The sequence below is a fragment of the Maniola hyperantus genome, chromosome 2 (genome assembly GCF_902806685.2).
Source record: "Maniola hyperantus chromosome 2, iAphHyp1.2, whole genome shotgun sequence".
In the NCBI taxonomy this organism is placed as follows: Eukaryota; Metazoa; Arthropoda; class Insecta; order Lepidoptera; family Nymphalidae; genus Maniola; species Maniola hyperantus.
Window position 1 is genome coordinate 4696738 of NC_048537.1, and position 20137 is coordinate 4716874.

A 20137-nucleotide genomic window follows, 5' to 3' on the forward strand; every position below is an offset into this window, starting at 1 on the left:
AAATACCGATGAATAGATAATTGAACGTGCAAATAATAGGTCCCATTATAATAATAATTATAAGTATTATTTGTACACGTGTTTAATGTAATTTGTACAAAGCTGGTATTTACATGAATATCTAGTACGATGATAAGTTTCTTAGTCATTGAAGAAAAATGCTGGTATTAGGTATCTATTTTTTACAATAAACATACTTAATAAAAAATGCTAACAATTATCTTGGAAAATTTATAAGGCAGGTATATTTCAATACGTATAAATTACCGATATAATTTACTTGTACAGGTATGTTTTGCAACACATACCTACCTAGTTATATAATTTGCAACAGGTAAACAACATACTTTAATACTTACCTAATAATATTATCTATTAAGTATAAGATTTAAAATACAAAAAAACTTCAGATTTCTTATTCTTGCAATAAGCTGTTTTTCATTAACAGCTATTCAAATCTACTTACACCTACTAAGTAACACCTACTTATTATAAAGAGGTAGTTAAAGTTTTTTAAGTTTTGATGTAGGAGATAATCTCCGAAACTACTCATCTGATTTTAAAAATTCTTTTACTTATAAATAGCTGCTAGGTATCTACATTATTTTCAAGTGTTAGGTACAGGCTTCATCTAAATTATAGGTGGTAAGGTAATATCTAGACATAGATACCTACCTAATGTTTGGTGGATGAGATCGCGGGTAAAAGCTCGTAAATAATAAACTTGGCTATAATAGGTTCTTCCTTAGCTTATAATAGCTTATAATAGGTCCAGGCCTTAAGTAATCAAAATCAACTAACCTGGTATCCGTTTGCAAACAGCGAATAGGGATACTGTTGTGCCACAGAGTGTCAACAGAGTGATCAGCAGCAGACCCCAGTTCGTCAGGTATATGAGCCAATAGGGAGTAGGTGAGTTCACTAATGACCAAACGAAGATGCCCACTGCGATTACCGCCAGGACCAGCCGTATCACCAGCATCGGCACCGGTGAATCTCCACGCTGCCATGACGTGAGGTAAAAGTCCGACAACCTTTCATGAGACGTCACCCACAAATCGGAGAGCGAAATGCTCTTCCTAAAACATTTCACCATTTTCTATCACTAAGAAACACTTGCAGACACGAGAATTTTTCCTCAAACGCGAACGGTTTAAATAAATTCCGAACAAACGTAAGATAGGCTATGTTTTGATAAAAATTTCGTAACACACACCAAGTGAGATCTTGTTGAGAGTTAATCAGATTTGTTATCGATGAAGTATCATTATCTCTAACCAATGATCAACCATCTAAGTAAATAAACAATGTAGGTATCTTATTATAATCCAGAAACTTTTCTGTTCACAGTCGACCGCATTGTGAGCGATGGAAGGGTGGAATACGAGGTAAGAAGTTAGAGAATAATCTGATAAGTTTTATAGTTTTGTTTTTGTTAGATATCGCGGTCGCGAATATAGTTTATGATTGAAGACAAAAGACGAACACGAACGCGAATTATTACGGTAAGACAAGGAGTCCGGTGACTGCGCCCGCAGCCGCACTCGGCGGTGCACTTGCGTAAACTGTGCTGTTTTATTTTATGTAATCAGCTGCTCTGTAGATCCAAACTGGTTCTATGCCTCAATGTCAAGATATTGCTTTAGCAATTACGTTAGCAAATAAGCTCAATGGGTAAGTATACCTATGTGCGGAATTCCAAAGTTGTGATTGGTTGTGATAAGGTTGGTTTTACCTGTTGCCTTTATCAATTTCATGAGTAGGAAGGTTCGCCTTCTAATTTAGTGGTAGGTAGGTACTACTTTTCGAAACTTGTATATAGGTACCTACATATTTTTGCGATATATACCTATGTTATGTTGTAATGGAGTCTAACATAACGCAAATGTCTATTTAATTATCTAATTTGGTGCTTACCTACCTATATTAAGAAACATTCTTTGAAATCATTGATTTGGCCTACAAATGATTTCCAATAAGTATTGTATTGTTTTACAAACTAAGTAGGTAGGTAGGTACCTACTTATTTGCATAGTAATTATTTGTGTTTGTTGATTTTAAAGATAAGGCCGTACAAAGTTAATATTATGATAAAATAATTGTAATACACGCTAATGCACCTAGTAAGTACCTATGACGCTGTAAGAAAAAATTGTACCTACCTAAGTAGGTAAGTTTATTTTAATTTATTTTTGTACAATGTACCTACTTATTAGAGACTGTGGTAGCCTAGTGGTTAGGAGTTAGGACATCCGCCTTCCAATCGGAGGTCGGGGGTTCGATCCCGGGCACGCACCTGTAACTTTTCGGAATTTTTAAGTAATTAAAATATCACTTGCTTTAACTGTGAAGAAAAATATCGTGAGGAAACCTGAGAGTTCTCCATAATGTTCTCAAAGGTGTGTGAAGTCAGCCAATCCGCACTTGGCCAGCGTGGTAGACTATGGCCAAAACCCTTCTCGCTCTGAGAGGAGACCCGTGCTCTGTAGTGAGCCGGCGATGGGTTGATCATGATGATGATGATGTACCTACTTATATTATTGTCAGATAGGAAATCCTGGATTTAGCAACTTGGTGTCGAGGAGGTAAAAATCAGTCTGCTGGAAACTCACTCACACTCACACTCACTCACTTACCTACTTGCCTACATAAAAACATGTTATTAAGTAAATTCTGCAAGTAGGTATTTTATTAACTGCGCTTAAAAGGCGTAAAACCACAAAAAGCTCTAGATAGGTACATTCTGAGAGCCTGGACTTCCCTTTTCACATTTTCGATATCCATTTAGTGACGTCGTTGATAACGTACCTACCTACCTATAATCTATATAGGTACATTAGGGTAATGGTTCTTAGCTTAAGTCAAAGAAACCTGTTTTTAAATTCCAAGACATTTATTTTGTTAACTGCTTGTACTGCTGATGGTATATTTTTATTTCGGCTGACGTAAAAATCACCCATGTGGCCATAACTCCCAATCGGTATATAGACAGCAGCTAATTTAGAGAATAGATAAGAAGAAAAGATAAGAAATAATAATATAGGCTAAAGAAATATTAAATTCTCAGGGCGTTCTTGTTTCTCTGGAAAGCGTTGTCGTTTCTCGACCGAGAGGACCTTTGATCGCCTCCGAACCGAAAATAGGCAAGAATTTCTCTTCGCTTCTCGGATGTTCCCGGCCTGGATATTGGATATGACAGTGACGATGAAACGTGAGGACCTGAGGACGTGGAAAAAAATAGACTGTGCAGACGAGAATGAAATTCAAGTGAATAGACTGAAATTGTCGTAACGTTTGTTTTATTTTGTTTAAAAATACAATAAATCTACATCATACTTCTATTTTATCTACACTTAAAATATTAGGTAGTAAGTAATAAGTATACTGATCTTTGAAAAAAACATCTAAAGCTTTCTGCTTTCGTATGAGGAAGGTAGGAAGGTAGGTAGGAACATGGTCTAGTAAATTGCTCGACAAATCGGTATTGCGTATTGATTGCCTGTGCTTTCAATTTTTTAACACCCAGGCAACACCAAGTTTTGGCTTCAGTCATGAAAAGGAAAGTGGGTACGTAGGTATTTAACCACATCTTACCCACGTATGCAACTTCACGTATGAAAATTTCACGCCTAAAGGTACGGAGTTTGAACTTTTCTATACATTCATGTTTAAATCCATGATTTAAACCCTTATCGTATGAGTAAACTATTCTGAAAAATACCTAGGTATGTTTAATATAATTTATTTCCCTAATTTCAATTGCGTGTTGCGGAATAGAACAAACTGATTTAAGCACTATAACTCCTCTACCGTTGTGTACAAAATACAAATATATACCTATAGGCTAAGATGCTAAGGACGGACGAGAGCGACTACTACTATATGGTGGAAGTTTGCTTTGAAGTGTTATAAGTAGTTGAATTGGCGAGTTCTATATTTCATCATTATCACGTATTTGTTTCTGTCTGTGCGGTGTGCGTACGTAGGGCCAGATCCTCGTCTACGTGGACAGTAACCGAGGGCCGCATGATGCGGTTGGCGAGAGCATCCCGGCCTGCAGCCAGGCCCACTGTGACGAAGTGTAGGACTATGAGCAACACGCCTGTCACAAATACCACTAAAATTGCAGTACCGGGCTTGGCCCAGTTCACAACGGGATATATCCAAGGCTCTCCAAGTCTGAAACAGAAGGATTTAAACTTTAAAACCATCTGGCACCATTTCCGGATACCTACTTAAGCAGTAAAAAAAATATTAAAAATTGTTTTTGAGGAAAACAAATTAGTTTAAAAGGGACGAGTTACCGAGTTTATATATATTAGAATGCGTCTTATTTGTCAAGAAACATCAAAATATATTTAATAGACATCCTGTGGTCACAAAAAACCTTAGAAATATACAATGTAAGTTAGACCTTCCTGCCCCAAGATGTGCATTAAATAAAAATAACGTATGTTATATGGCTATTTATCTATACAACAGGCTTCCGGAAAATATAAGACTATTAAATTACACTAACTTTAAACAAAAAGTTGTAAAGATACTGAAACAAAAAAGTTACTACTGTGTTACAGAATACATAAATGATAAAAATTTTAAACAACAAAATGGTTAAAGTTAGTATAAGTAAAGATTAAAGTATGTAAATATTAAAGTAATAGTTAAAATTAATTTAAAACTAATGTTAGCTTATAGATTAGATGTATAATAATTATAATAATATACACTCGCACTATTTTAAAATTTAGTCATATTTATTTTTTAAATGCCTAAAAAAAACGCTCGCTTCGCTCGCTTTTGTGAAAATGCCTAAAAAAAAAAACGCTCGCTTCGCTCGCGTTTGTGAATGCCTAACAAAAAAAAAACGCTCGCTTCGCTCGCGTTTTGTAGTTGATTGTTAGCGCAACTTATGTCGACGTAATTGTATAGTTTTATAGTTTTAAGGCTAAAATTTGTACGCCTCACATAGGCATGAAATAGAGTGACATAAAAATTGTACCAACACCTTACATATATCTATTTCAACAAATAAATAGATTTTGATTTTGATTTTGATTTTGATTTTGACGGACCAAACAAAACTTGACAAAAGATTGTGCTATTCGACTAAGAACTGAATTTAGGGTAACTGGGCTACAAAAGGTTCTTATGGCATATTTTCATAATATGTTCACAGGAGCGAAATATTGACATGCAATGTAGCAAAGTTGCATGTGAACATTTCGTGCTAACCGAGGCGGATAGTCGTGATTAGCACAAAGGCATTGTTTCATTTTCTATTAAACATGGAACTTATTGTTCGCATATCAAAAATATCGATATTTTATGATAATATTTCTACATGAATTTTTAGCCCTAATTAAAGACGAATTTGGCGTCCCTACTGGTTGTCCCAAATCAAATTTCAAGGGGGTAAAATACCTAGGTACTAAGTACCTAGATAATAATAATATTATAAGTTTCTTGGAGTATTAATAAATAGGCAAGGCAAGGCATGTTTAATTTTTCAAAATCTTTCTTTATTTAACTGACAAGGACTATAATAAAGTACCTACCTAGTATTAGTCAGGGAAAACGAACGGACAAAGAATAGAGCCTCAATAGCTCAACTGGTAAAGGAGTGGACTGAAAACCGAAAGGTTGACGGTTCAAACCCCGCCCGTTGCACTATTGTCGTACCTACTCCTAGCACAAGCTTTACGCTTAGTTGGAGAGGAAAGGGGAATATTAGTCATTTAACATGGCTAATATTCTTTAAAAAAAAAAAAAAAAAGAATTAAAATAAACTATGCTTATAATATAAATGGAGAAACTGATTAACATAAAGGCTTAGAAAAATGAGTTTTTACATAAGCACGTAGAGAAAATGTACGAAGACGTTTTTTCTATACTTAACGTAGACGTAGAATTAGAATTGATCTTTAATAAATCAAAATCCACGCTGGTGAAATTGCGGAAAAAAGTACGAATATACATATACAATACCTAATGTAATGTACGACTATACACGCTGTATTAATAATACAGGGTGTAACCAGAACGCTAGCAAAAACTTAGTGTTTATACTACCTAAACACAATAAATCCTCTAGCGTCAGTCGGATGTTTTATTTGCTATATATCGTAAACTTTTAAAAAATATAGTTTTTTTGCGTTTTTTTGTGGTATCATTTCAGGAATCATTCAGTACTATCACCTGTCTTCGTTTTTGCCAGCGTTCTGGTTACAAAATACAACCTGTAACAATATAGTTGTAGATACTTACGGATTGATTCCACCAGCGAGGTAGTAAATGACGCTGAATACGACATAAGTGAGGGCGAAGAGGAATGGATGAATCATGTGCAGGAAGCGGGTGGGATGGGACGAGCTCATGAGCAGTAGCAACATCGTGACCGTGTTGACCGCGTGAACTGCTATGTCCAAACCGCGGTCCATCTCCTCTTGGAAATCAACTGGAACATCCATACTAATATTATAAATGCGACAGTGTGTCTGTCCGTCTGTCTGGCTCTCTGCCTGTCTACTAGCCTTTCACGGCCCATCCATTCAACAGACTTTGTCAAAATTTAGTACAGCGATAGCTTTCATCCCGGGGAAAGACAATAGGCTATTTTTTTATCCCGGAAAAGAAAATCAAAGAGTTCCCACGGGATTTTTAAAAACCAATATCCACGCAGACGAAGTCGCGGGCATCAACTAGTAATATATAATAGAACATTAGAACAATATCAGCAGCGCAAATTCCAAAGAACAAAATTTGCGCACAAAAACCAATTTTTTGCAGTCGGGCTACTTTTGGTTAAAATATGAAGTTTTATACTGTGTAAGTAGCAATTTAGATAATCTCGTAAGTAGATTTTTTGTAAGTATTATAGTTTTTAATTTTACAGAAGTTTTATAATTTTCTCATGCTTGCGATTTTATATCTGCACTCTACAATAAAGTAGAACTTGGCAGACACACTGGCCGTGTCTCTTGATCTAGCTTTTAACTTAAGAGTAACTAAATTGTTAATAGGTAAATTATATTGTACCACTAAAGAGCAGCGTCCAGTAGAACACAGTGATGAGGAAAGCAACTGGAACGGCAACGTTATGAAGCACCCAGAACGTCTTCACGTACCACGGCAAGTTCAAATCAGCGCCTGTTACAAAAAATATACTAAGATGTTGTGTTGAAAATAAAGTACATTTACATCGGAGGCGTTAATTATATTAAAAACCGGCCAAGTGCGAGTCAGGCTCGCGCTACGAGGGTTCCGCACTACAGTCGTATTTTTCGAAATTTTGCACGATAATTCAAAAACTATGATGCATAAAAATAAACAAAAATCTATTTCAGAATGCACAGGTGAAGACCTTTCATTTTACCCCACTTGATATAGTTATCTTACTTCGAAAATTGAAAATACTAATTATTAGGTCATGACCACAATTAAATTTTTTTTATGGCGATTTTTAACCACAAATTCACGGTTTTCAAATTTTTCTCCGAATGTCAGCTATAAGACCTACCTACCTGCCAAAGTTCATGATTCTAGGTCAACGGGAACTACCCTATAGGTTTCTTGACAGACATACAGACAGACAGACAACAAAGTGAGGTACGGAACCCTAAAAAGATGATAGGTCGTATATATTATAATTAGTTGATGCTCGCGACTTCGTCCACGTGGACTACACAAATTTGAAACCCTATTTCACCCCCTTAGGGGTTGAATTTTCAAAAATCCTTTCTTAGCGGATGCCTACGTTATAATAGCTATCTGCACGCCAAATTTCAGCCCGATCCATACAGTAGTTTAAGCTGTGCGTTGATAGATCAGTCAGTCAGTCAGTCACCTTTTCCTTTCATATATTTAAGATTTTAGATAATATGTATTCTTAATTCTAGTTATCTAGATTCTAGTCCATAGAATATGCAGATGCGATCCAGTGCGGTCTCAGAACAGGAAGTGGTAAGGTATAATTAATTAAGAATGATATCGACTTTCGTATATCGGCGTTTCGATACTGAAACACCGATAAATACGAAACACAAGCTAATATCTAGGATCTATGAAGTAAGCAGATGAATACGTACTGCTCTAGAAAAGAATTATTAAAATTTTTGATGAGTAAAGAAAAGAGCAAACAAAAAAGTGAAAAGGGAGAAAATAATAAGTTTAAATGTAAAAACGTTAACACTCCCCATAACTTCGTATTAGTTATTAAAGAGAAAATATATAGAATATTTATTAAATTTATTACTTACTGATGGGTCCATAGAAATAAACACGAGCGGAAGTTGCTACTCCAAATCCAGTGGATGCAATCATCAACACCAGGCCCCAATGTGTCAAAAAAATAAACCAATATCCAACCGAAACTTGACTTTTTATGTAAAAAGTAAACGAGGTGATTACTATTGCCACCGATATTAGTAAAAGCAACGCTCTCCATAATAAAAGTGGAACCGAGGAACGGGTGCTTTGCCAGACGCTGGTATAAAAATGCGAAGGCTTTGAATGTTCCAAACCTAACATATGCCACTTGCATTCTTGCTGAAAATATTTTTTTATGGCACTCATGGTTACTACCTAATGTAATGACACACTAACACCAACGCCTGAATAGGGCGTTATCAGATATAGTATCGTCTCGTATAACATTATCGTGTGACTCAATATGGCTATCGATGCCAAATTCTAATCTACTTAGTTTCGAGTCCTGAATCTTATCTGTTATGTGTATTTTTGATTTTTTTTGGGGAGTTTGTAGAACAGCAGCATTATTCACACATTGCCTTCAACATTGTCTTAAAGTTTAAAGATAGATTTATGCAGGTTCCAGTTTTTTTAGTATGGTCTATATTACTAAATACCTAGGTAGGCATAGTATCTATAGAAATATGTATTTATAAGAAATATTTTTATTTAATAAAATTTTTACAAGTACCTACATACTTTGAATTGTCAAATGTATCTTTTGCACTGGTTCGGAATGCCTTACCCACCGAGAAGAATCAGTTAGAAACTAGGTTGTTGCTCTTGTCTAAGGTTCGATGTACGAGTATAAAGTACCTAATTGCAATCCCAAGCATTGCTGGAGCGAGCTGCAAGTCAAATCCACCCTTTTTATATCATTTACATAATCTTAGATTGTGTATTATGCTATAATTATTGAACCTGGAAATCTAATAAAATAACTAGTTATCTATCGATCTAGGATCTAGCATGATCTTAGTATTGTTACGTAATCTGAGTATTTGTCATTTGTCGCTAGCTCTACCAACAAGATTTTTGAAGCACCATATGAAGTGGCATACTTTACTAACTTTGGTCACAATCGTACATTAGGGCTGCCATAATTGCTGAAAGGACGACCGGGACATCCACCCATATGCATACTGATACTGTAAATTCAAAAGTGTGAGTCTGTCTGTCTTCACTTGGAAACGTGATTTTTTAAAAACTAAATCCATGTGAACGTAGTTACAGGCATTAACCAGTGCAAAATAAAAGCGCGAGCGAAGCGAGCGCAAAAATTTTTAGTTGACGGCGCGTAGACGGTGGCGGTGCAGTGGACAAACGCCCTAACTGCCAAACCGGGACAACTAACTTACTGACCGAGACTTGTCCCGGTGTACCGGGACGTATGGCAGCCCTATGCAACTAGGCCATGGCCATCGCCCAGACCCATATTAAGCTTTGTAAAAATATATATGTACTTATATTTAAATTAGTTTTTGCCTCCTGCTGTCACAATAATAATATTAAATTAACACGAAAAGTTCGAAGGCACTGATATTCCCAGTAGGCTACAAAACATCTAACTTTTATCTAGATATCTACTTTTACATTTCAATTTAGGTATGAGATCAAGTTTTGAATATTGAAATTACCGAAATAAGTACTATTTCGCTAATTTCAACGGTAGGTACTTTTATAATAATTGGGTTAAAAATTTAAAAGGTACGTACAATGACAAACGTTTTTGTAACAAAGAATTAAACTTAATTTATATAGTAGGTATTACTTTAATAATAAAAAATCATATGTTTATACTATTTACAACCATTTCACACTAAGAACGTAGGTAGTTGAGGTAAAGTTGTTGATTAGGTATATACCTACCTGCCTAATCATTAGGTAGGTGTATATAAGTACAAGACATGTAAGATCCTTAGAAAACACCAAATAGGTAGTACCTATCTACTAACAATCTTAAATTTAAATTTATCTTCATAATACTACAATGTGATTTCTGTTATCGTAAGAGTTCGAGCAGTGGTATTATAGGTACTACAAGATTCTGTGATTACAGGATCTCTACTGTAAATATGAGATTATCTTTATAGATGTTTTAATAGATTGAGATGAGAATGGGGGAAAAAGTAGGTGTACCTTGGAGATATCTATAAATACTTTCCTTCATTCAAACTCATTATTTTCAATAATTGATGTTATGTAGCTACTTAATAGGTAGGTAGGTACTTAAATGTTAGAAAGAGTAGGTCTTCTAAATATTTTTTAAGTTTTAAGTCCGATGCCCGGCATGCATAGCGATATTGTATGTACATATTGATGAACTGTCAGACACTTGCAGACGCATGTGCCACCAACAACTGTACAGAGCATTCCTCAGAGCAGAACTAGTATGCTCTAAGTAGCCTTCAAACTTCAAAACATTGAATACAAATATTCCCATATTATTGCATTTTCGTTAAATATTTTTATATTAACATAAAATACCTACTGATACAATATAATTTTTATAATCACAATGCTCATGAGACATCATAAAAATACATTAACAAAAAATATGTAGTTTTACTCACGTACCGTAGCTTATGTTAACTGACCACAAATTTACTAAGGTAAATTTAATAAGAGTGTATACCTACATTAGTAAATTTATCGTAAGTTAATCAATCATCTAAGCTACTTACGTGAGTAAAACTTACAGGAGTAATCACTGCCTATGTCGTAGTGTAGGTAACAAATAGTTAGTGCTATATAGATTCTTTTATTGTCTCTGATACTTGACAAACGTTCAAACCCAAACGGGCCTTCGAGTTTTTCACGAGTTCATTTTAGTGTTCAGCTATTTGCAGGGTTGTAAAATTTAGTTTAAAAAAAATCTTTAAGTCCTCATATTGTCTCCCACGTCTACCACGCTACGAGTTTCATTGTTTTTTTGGTACATCTACTTGCACATCGGTCCTTACCTCAGCTTGCCGGGATATTACGGATATGACCTAACTCACCTAAGGTAGAATTACAATTATTATTTTAACAAATGTATCAATGATATAATGCTTAGGTATAGTATAGGATTAAGATACATTATAGTTACTGTTTTAACATATTTATATACCTAATAAGTTTATTTATCTGTCTTAGATAAAATAACATAGAAAAATATAAAGGTCACCTGAATTATGAAAACAAAAATATAACAATCATAAGTAGATACCTATAGTTAGTTTACTCCACATACAAACCTTATAGATACATACCTAGATATATATTAAGTATATAATATATAAGTCTAGCTGATGCCCGCGACTTCGTACGCGTGGATTTAGGTTTTTAAAAATCCTGTGGGAACTCTTAAACTTTCCGGGACAAAAAGTAGCCTATGTCCTTCCCCAGGTTGCAAGCTACCTCTGTACCAAATTTCGTCAAAATCGGTTTAACGGTTGAGCCATGAAAAGCTAGCAGGCAGACAGACAGACAGACACTTTTGCATTCATAATATTAGTATGGATTTAGTGTTAATAAGTATCTACTTACCTAATATCTAATCATCAAATATAACAGTTATAAATTATATTGAATAAGTAGGTACTTAAAATATTACCTAGAACAACTTTACAAGAACACATCAAATATTATGAGAGTATTTCAAATTTCAATAAACTAAGTCAAATGTATTCTCGTTTCGACAGGTACGGCCCAAAGCATCCCTTGCCAGACTGAGCAATACCGTGATGAAGTGAATTATTGTGACCAAAACAATAGAAATGATGATCATCAGTACTGCAGCTCCTGGATCGGACCAATTTAATACAGGGTAAATAAAAGGGTTTCCGAATCTGGAAAAAAGAAAAAGTGCATCATTTTCCTCTTTAATTTTTTAATTAAATGCTGAATAGGATTTTATTCATCAGAAATCTGAAAAGTGCTTCAACTTTCAGTACCTACTTTCATTACAATTTTTTTTCATGATATTAAAAAAATATACAGCTTAGAAAGCTAACACTGTATTATATTTCGTTAAAATTGGGTAATTGGATGGACCGTGAAAACGTAGCAGACAGACAGACAGACACACTTTCGCATTTATATAATGTTAGTATGAATGTACCTACCTAGTTAATATTAATGTATTGAAAAATAAGTAGTTTTCATACAATGAGGAAACAATAACTTACGGATCAGTGCCTCCAGCGGCGTAATATATCACTGTGAATATAATGTAGATGATGGAAAGCACGATGAGGAAGTAAAAGTGCAGCGCGTTAGAAGGCTGCCGGGCGCTGAACAGAAGGATCAGCATCAAGATGCTGTTCACTGCGTGTATGAACATGTCCAGGACGAAGTTAACCGCGAAATCTTCACCTGGTGTACAAAAAGATTGTTAATAATATGAACTATTAAATTATTTAAGTGTATATAGTTGTATAGGGTGTAAGTAGAACGCTAGCAAATACGAAGGAAGGTGATAGTACTGTTGACGGATAAGATACCATAAAAAAGGAAAAAAATAAAAAAAATCTGTATTTTCTTAAAACTCGCAATGTATTACAAAAGAAACGTCTCACTGACACTAGAGGGCAACGAACATTGGGCAGATAAGTGTCATGGCGTCAATGCCACGTGGTAGACGGGGCAATAACCGCGAGTTTTGCACGCTACATTGCGGGTTTGAAAAATACTAAATCACTAAAACTACAAGTTACACCTGTAAGTTTTACTCACGTAAATAGCTTGCATTATTTTAACTTACGACAAACTTACTTACTACTAACTAATGTAAACACTCTTATAACAACTAAATTTGATGTCAATTTGCTGTCAAATAATTATGTAAGCTACTTACCTGAGTAAAACTTACAGGTGTAATTGCGGCCAAAAAGGCAAATGGTTATTGGTATTACACTAGCGGCACGCTATGATGGCCGGTTTGACACATTACAATAGTGATGTGGAATGTCAATTTATTCTCGAACAAAAAACAATTAAGTTTTGTTTTTGTACCTGATTAAATAGGTTTAATAAAACAAAAATGTATATGTTTATTTAATTTATTTGAACGAACTGAATATTTGAACGAAAATGAATATACATACTTTATATGCACACAAGAAACATATGAATACAAAAGATACCGAAAAAGGTGCCACAAAAGGCCATAATTAATCAGATTCGTCCATACTACTATTTTCACTGTCGTCACTGCTATCATCACATACATTAATAATTATATGTTCGTTTTCTATAATATTATCTATTTTCACATCTCTTTCATAATCTTCCCTTATTAATTTAACAGTTCTATTCACAACCTTTTCCCAGTCTCCTTTAGTCACATGTTCACAAGCTTCTTCTAATAATTTTAGCATTTTTTTTGTGGTAAATGGGGGTTCTGTATTGTGTCTTGCAGCATATCCCTTAATTTGAGCCCACACCAACTCAATCGCATTATACTCACAATGGTAAGGCGGTAACCGTATAACTCTGTGCCCATGTTCTAATGCTATTTCGTCAATGACGTATCGGATCTTGGTTGGTTTGTTTTCTTTTAAAAGACGTACTAATTCCGCTTTTAACATATTCATGTTTGCATCTACGCCATTTTTACGAAGCCATGCGACGATATCAGCTTTCTTTTGGGATTGGGCAGGTGGCTTGTCAATTTGCATCGAGTGGTATGGGGCGTTGTCCATAATTATAATAGATGGTTCAGGGAGGCTACACAACATTGAGGTAAACCATTCAGTAAACTTTTCTCCATTCATGTCTTCATGATAGTCTCCAGTGGTTTTTGACGCAAAAGCCATGAGAGAACCTTCGACAAACCCGTTGATGGTTCCGGCGTGACAAATTATAAGTCGCGATCCTTTTCCTACAGGAACTTTGGAAGTAGATGCTGCTGTGTCATCGTTCCAAGAACGGCCTACAGTATGGTTAGCATTAAGCCATGTTTCATCCAAGAACACAACATTTTGCCAATTTTTGATTTCTTTCACTTGCCGTAAAAAAGTATACCTTGCCATCGCTATATCAAATCTTTCCATCAATATTTTGCGTTTGTTACATTTTTTGTATCGAAATCCAATGGTCTTCAAAATCTTCGTTAAAGAACTTTCCCCACCGAAGAATAATCCAGCTTCCTTCAGTGAATGCACCAACTTTTTTCTTGTTGGATACTCCTTCTGTAAATAGTAGCCGTAAACATGTCTTCGGATAGCATCGGCATCAAAGCTATCGATGCCTACGACTGGTTTTGCTCGTTTTCTCTTTTTTGGTGTGTGAAGTTTATTTTCTTCTGTGCCAGTCTCGCCATATTTTTTTTTAGTTATCCGTCTAACAGTTCGTTGTCCAATATTAAGCGCATCAGCTACGCGTTCAACCACTGACGTTATAGGTAAAATTGGCCCTCCATTTTGAGCTTCACGATCGAAATAGTTACGAAGGCGTATTAGGAACTCACGTGTCTGACTATTTAGAACAGTTCTCTGCGTACGTTCGGTCATATCGACGAAATCCACAACAAAGGGCTTGAACAGAGTCCAAATTAACGAGCAAGGGTCAACAGTAATGCAGTATCAATATTTGAAATCCAAAGCCAGGTCAAAACTATATCACAATCGCATTGCACTGACAGTTTATACTTTTCGAAGCAACGTCAATTCGAAACTGCTTTGTTTTGCATTGAGCATTGACGCGAGTTTGCCGGAGGTAGTAGTTGTGCTAGCCAGCGATCCTATGTGACGATCGTATTAGATTCCATTTTTAAAAATTTATTGATATTTTTTTGCGATTTCAGAGGTTTGTCCACATAGTGAAAATTGTTCATATTCACAAGTACATTCACCCCTTAAATGGTGCAAACTGATTTTTCTACACTTGTATACATTTAAGAAATCAATTTAATAAATAAATTTTGAGTCCTAAACCTAAAACTACATTCGATAAAATTTATGAATCTCTGCACATCACTATCGTCAATAAAGTAATACAATTATTTCCTTCAAAGTCGTTATCAATTAATACGGAACTTCATGAGCGGACAAACGTCAAACCGGCCATCATAGCGTGCCGCTAGTATAGGTAAGTTGCGTTCAGCTAGAATGACAATGGCGGCGATTCTCTTGTTCACAATCTCTAAACCAAACTAAATTAACAGGTCTAAATCTAGTGCTATCCTTTTCCGCAAGCAACATTATGAAAGGGACAGTATTAGATTTAGACGTGCCATTTTAGTTCAGTTTAGAGATTGTATACTACGGAATTAGCCACATTAGCGCTAAGTTTTTGCTAAACGTTCTAATATAATTATATACCTACCTAAGTAGTAAAAGTAATTTGAAGAACCATTAGAAGAACCATTATTATTAGAAGTATTCTAGAGGCTTTGACCAGTTTGGTGTATAATAATATAATATTCTGGATATCGATACGGTAGATAGTAGCTAACTGACTTGAAATTCAGCAACATTATAAAAGATGTGGTCTTATCATGAATAGGCAAAAAAACAACTAACTTTTATGGAGCTGCTTTGTATTTTTCATCTTTGCATTGATTGCTTGGTCAGTTTCTCTGTTTATATCCACTTTAGATAAATGTATATATGGATAAATTTTATCGCAATGTGCTGTCACTAACTTTTAACATATTTTTATGGTACTCATATATAAATTTAGCACCTACATACTTTGATAATAATTTAATATACTCCGATTACTTACTGGCATTAGCTAAAAATATCCAGTAGAAAATGGTGATGAAAATCGCTAGTGGGATCGCTATATTATAAGACGCCCAATAAACCTTGATATACCATGGCAGTCCAAAAGTATCATCTGAAAAATAAATAATTTAACCGCTATAAAGAACACCCCAATTAAAAAGCGAGTGTATTATTTAACAAGTAGGTACGGTACCTCTTATATTTATATATATCCTGCCTCTTATAATATCTTTATACATATTACGTAAAGCAGCAGATTTATATAATACTTTATTATAATTAAACTAGGTGGACAGATGACTAATTAACACTAAAGGAGATCGCGGAGCGAACGGGGGCTGGATCTTAAGTGCTGACACTCCGCAGGAACCTTCTCCCGCCTTAGAAATTAGGTGTAAACCTGTGCCGGTTCCACGTCGGGACGTCTCAATCGCATCCGATACCTGGGATCCTGAGATGCCTCATCCTCATGGATGACTGTGCCACTGGGTTTTTTAGTGGGTATCCTGGCAGTGCCAGTGAGTCCCACATACCTACCTGCTTTTATGCGGGATGCACAATTAAATTTGCCCCAGCGAAACAAAGGTTGACGACATTAATCGCAGGGAGCTCCTGAATTCGAGTGGTGCAACACCGTGGCGTGTGGAAGTTCCTACAAGATACCTATGTTCACCAGTGGACGTCTATTGCTTGACAAAGATGTTGATAAATGATGATGATAATAATTGAAACAAATTATATCATCATTTAATTAAGTAAATAAATCTGCTTAAATAGGTACAAAATGTTTAAAACTACCTCAAATGCGAAATTGAGCCATTTTACTTAAATCGTACATACTAAAATATGCTGAACCAAGCATGAAAAACATGTAGCCAGTTCATATGATATTCCTTTTTTAAATATGTATTGCTCATTTACTTACCGATGGATCCTTGGAGGTACGCTATGACAGCTACAACAAATCCAAAACCACTTGCAACAGTTATAAACACAAGACCCCAATGGGTCAAATAAATCGGCCAATACGCTCCAACACCAAATTCTGATGTAAGTATAATCGACGCTATTATAATGGCACAGCCGCCCAAGAATAGAAGTCCTCGTATGAAAATTGAAGGTAAGGGCGAAAAGTCTCTTTGGAAAGAACTTAAATAGAAATCTGATGCTGATTCATATTGTAACGTCCACATTCTAGTTTGGAACTGTTGTTTAAAGTAGTTCTTTATTGCACCCATTTTCTAGATCTTTACAAGACTTAATTACAATACACTTCACTATAAACTATTCGTGTTGAGGTTGGATGGACATGTCCTTTGTAAATACTTGATACACACAAAATGTACAAAACATATCTGCTGCCATTACCTACCTACTGATAAGATTTGCGATCGATGCGATGGACTTTGACTATTCATTGCTTCCTACTCTGAGCACGAAAATTGTGAACATTGCTTTTCCGAGAAGATTAGTTTTTGCTAATTATGTGATTTTTAATCTATTAAGATCTTTTTCACATCTCAGTGAAATTTTAAATTATAACAAGTACTTTATATGTATGTTTATCATGTGTGTATGTTTAGTATGATGCACAAAAAATAAAAATAAATAAAACTAAGTAGATTATAAAGACTAGATTATATTATTTCCCTATATTGTATGTAAAAGACGATTATAAAAATTATAAATATAATATTAAAAATAAAATATTAAATTAAATTATAGGTATAACCACAGCTGCAAATGGAAATAAATTAAAACTAAACTATAAAATAACTCATTCTAAATTATTGTATCTACCTATATTCTTACAGGAAGGCTAGACGAAAGGATCCCCAGAAGGTCATGGGTTGCATCAAACAAGATATCTTTCATAGCATTGATTACGAATTATTACGTTTTGAATTTTCTTGCTATGTTTTCTGCATTGAACGCATGTAAATAACGATGTTACAAATGCTTTTTTTAAAGTTAGTCATTTCTAGCTTAACCTCGCGACTTCGTCCGCGTGGGCTACACAAATTTCAAACCCCTATTTCACCCCCTTAGGGGTAGAATTTTCAAAAATCCTTTCTTGCCGGATGCCTATGTCATAATAGCTATCTGCATGCCAAATTTCAGCCCGATCCGTCGAGTAGGTTGAGCTGTGCGCTGATAGATCAGTCTGTCAGTCAGTCAGTCAGTCACCTTTTCCTTTTATATATTAAGATTACAATGATATTTACTTAATATTTTAAAAAAAAGTTAATAATAATTTTGGCTTTTAATTGCGCCAGTAATGCGCAACAAGTCAACTTTAAATGGTTTCTTCTCTAAACATACCAGACAACATTTTGTTTTATAAGATTTTCTAAGTAATAATTTCAATTATTTATCGTTGAACCTAATGTTTCATTGTTTGAACATAGATATCAATTATATTATCAGATATTCGTATCATTATTATATTGCAAAAGAACGTGACATAATCGGATAGGTAGGGTACGACTTCCTGAAAAAATATATTCTTTAAACTATTTAATTGCATGATTGTATAATAATTAGATGTAGTTGATAACGCTGTGATAACATTTTTCCTTAGTGTGATCATGTACATTTCTAAAATTCGATTAGCCTCTGTGATTTTCGGAAGCAATTATGTAAGTAGGTAGATAATGCAAGGTTTTAGATTATGTAAAATTATGGTGATGAATTATGATGATGGATAATTATCCAACATTTTAATTTTTTTCGTAATTCCTAGGTAGGTATACAAAGTTACAAGATACTTTGTTTACAAGGTTTGAATACGAGTCTTCTATGTATTGCACTGGTAGATCATAAGTCATTTATTTAGGCAGATATATTTGACCGCTTTCTTTCCCAATTATCATAATTTCATAATTTTTGAAGGCTAATGATAAATAATAAGTACGATTAAAATTAGGCACATCGTATTCTATGAAAATCCAATGAGTATTGAATTTATCAAGTGATTCATTAACCATTATTCATTATTATCAATGAATAAGTATTCATCCTTCTATCTCCTTCCTTCCTTTCCTTTTCCTTTCCTTCCTTCCTCCTTTCCTTTCCTCCAAGGTAGAGTTCCTTTTTGGAACTCTACCTTGATGATTAAATTTTTGTCATCAATTTTTATAATGTTAAAATGATATTTATTGGGCGAATAGTCTAAAAGCATGAAAACAAAAAAAATATTTTTTGAGATCCCACTCGCCATTTTAACTCTGTCTCAACTGTCATGTCAAAAGTACGGTTTATACTTTTGACATAAAAGTTGACACAGAGCTAAAATGGCGAGTGAGATCTCATAATGTAGGTATATCTCATTATAAGGCTGCTGATATATATAGACTTGATATAGGTACGATTGTTTAATGCACCTACTACGTACAGAAACTAAACAACTGTAGAATAACAATAAAGAGGAGGTGTAGGTAACTACATGTTTTCAAATTCAAGTCTAGTTCTACAAACTCGAAATCGACAATCGATTTGTGATGTCCATCGTAAGAGATTATCCTTGGGCTAACTGAGTGGTGATTGATTGTCAAGTGTCAACTTGCTCAGTGGGTGATAAATAAAATGCAATAAGGTCTACCATCTCAAAGAGTCATTTAATATATCCATACTTATTGTATTTATGGCGGCGATCATACCTGTAAGTTTTACTCTCGTAAGTAGCTTACGTAATGAATTGACAACAAGTTACTATGGTAAATGTACTTATAAGAGTACTTACATTAGTTTTGTCATAAGTTAATCATGTAAGCTAATTACGTGAGTAAAACTTACAGATGTATCCGCGGCCTATACCTAATCCGTAAGAGGTTTTATCACAATACAAAATTTTATAAGTCCCGCGAATTTCTAATGCGCGTGGCCGCCTTTTTAGTGACGTCAGCACTAGACTGAAGTTTCGAGCTGATGGTATATTTTTTATTTCGGATGACGTCAAAATGACGTCATTTAGATGTGAATGAGACATGGTTCCAGCGCAATAGCAATTTGCGGGACTATAACATAATTATAATATATATCTTAGACTTGATTAATAAATAAGAGTGTGTGATTTTATTAAGGTCTAGACTCTAGTGCATATCTCAAATGGCAAGCCTTGGTAAAGTCGTAAAACTTGAATTGTTAAGAACAGTTCAAATTAAAATTATGCCTAT

The 20137-nt window shown here is 34.7% G+C and overlaps 3 protein-coding genes and 1 long non-coding RNA gene across 5 annotated transcripts in view; 1 reads left to right on the forward strand and 3 right to left on the reverse strand.

The window, feature by feature from the left end:
• The window catches only part of LOC117987514 (protein rolling stone-like), a 15818-nt gene extending 14546 nt beyond the window's left edge, over positions 1 to 1272 (reverse strand). For both annotated transcript variants that reach the window (XR_011237485.1, XM_034974539.2), the window contains exon 1: positions 802 to 1272. Coding sequence is in view for 1 of the 2 variants with exons in the window: in XM_034974539.2 (XP_034830430.1) it covers positions 802 to 1096 (295 nt within the window). In the remaining variant the exon portion in view is untranslated. The remainder of the gene's footprint in view (positions 1 to 801) is intronic.
• Positions 1273 to 1335: 63 nt separating this feature from the next.
• On the forward strand, positions 1336 to 5049 carry LOC138403213 (uncharacterized). Its single transcript, XR_011237490.1, has 2 exons — positions 1336 to 1388; positions 3068 to 5049. It is a non-coding gene; the product is annotated as an uncharacterized lncRNA (long non-coding RNA).
• Positions 3948 to 8693, reverse strand: LOC117987543 (protein rolling stone-like). The gene is made up of 4 exons (XM_034974571.2): positions 8256 to 8693; positions 7036 to 7146; positions 6265 to 6454; positions 3948 to 4179 (listed from the first exon to the last, which is right to left on the reverse strand). Exons 1-4 carry the CDS (start codon positions 8569 to 8571, stop codon positions 3948 to 3950), a joined length of 849 nt encoding a protein of 282 aa, XP_034830462.1. The 5' UTR covers positions 8572 to 8693.
• A 1313-nt stretch (positions 8694 to 10006) lies between these two features.
• LOC117991311 (protein rolling stone-like) lies at positions 10007 to 17319 on the reverse strand. The gene is made up of 4 exons (XM_034978876.2): positions 16888 to 17319; positions 15961 to 16074; positions 12420 to 12606; positions 10007 to 12080 (listed from the first exon to the last, which is right to left on the reverse strand). The coding sequence occupies exons 1-4, from the start codon at positions 17198 to 17200 to the stop codon at positions 11897 to 11899; spliced, it is 798 nt and encodes a 265-aa protein (XP_034834767.1). The 5' UTR covers positions 17201 to 17319; the 3' UTR covers positions 10007 to 11896.
• Positions 17320 to 20137: the final 2818 nt, after the last annotated feature.

What these genes read in the sequence shown, in the direction of transcription:
- LOC117987543 (XM_034974571.2), bottom strand. Translation starts at nt 8,571, where the DNA reads ATGAGTGCCATAAAAAAATATTTTCAGCAAGAATGCAAGTGGCATATG. An exon ending in CTGGACGCTGCTCTTTAGTG is followed by an intron (nt 6,455 to 7,035) that starts GTACAATATAAT and finishes TGGATGTTCCAG; the next exon opens with TTGATTTCCAAGAGGAGATG. An exon ending in CTCGCTGGTGGAATCAATCC is followed by an intron (nt 4,180 to 6,264) that starts GTAAGTATCTAC and finishes CTTCTGTTTCAG; the next exon opens with ACTTGGAGAGCCTTGGATAT.
- LOC117991311 (XM_034978876.2), bottom strand. Translation starts at nt 17,200, where the DNA reads ATGGGTGCAATAAAGAACTACTTTAAACAACAGTTCCAAACTAGAATG. An exon ending in GTACCTCCAAGGATCCATCG is followed by an intron (nt 16,075 to 16,887) that starts GTAAGTAAATGA and finishes TTTATTTTTCAG; the next exon opens with ATGATACTTTTGGACTGCCA. An exon ending in GATATTTTTAGCTAATGCCA is followed by an intron (nt 12,607 to 15,960) that starts GTAAGTAATCGG and finishes TTTGTACACCAG; the next exon opens with GTGAAGATTTCGCGGTTAAC.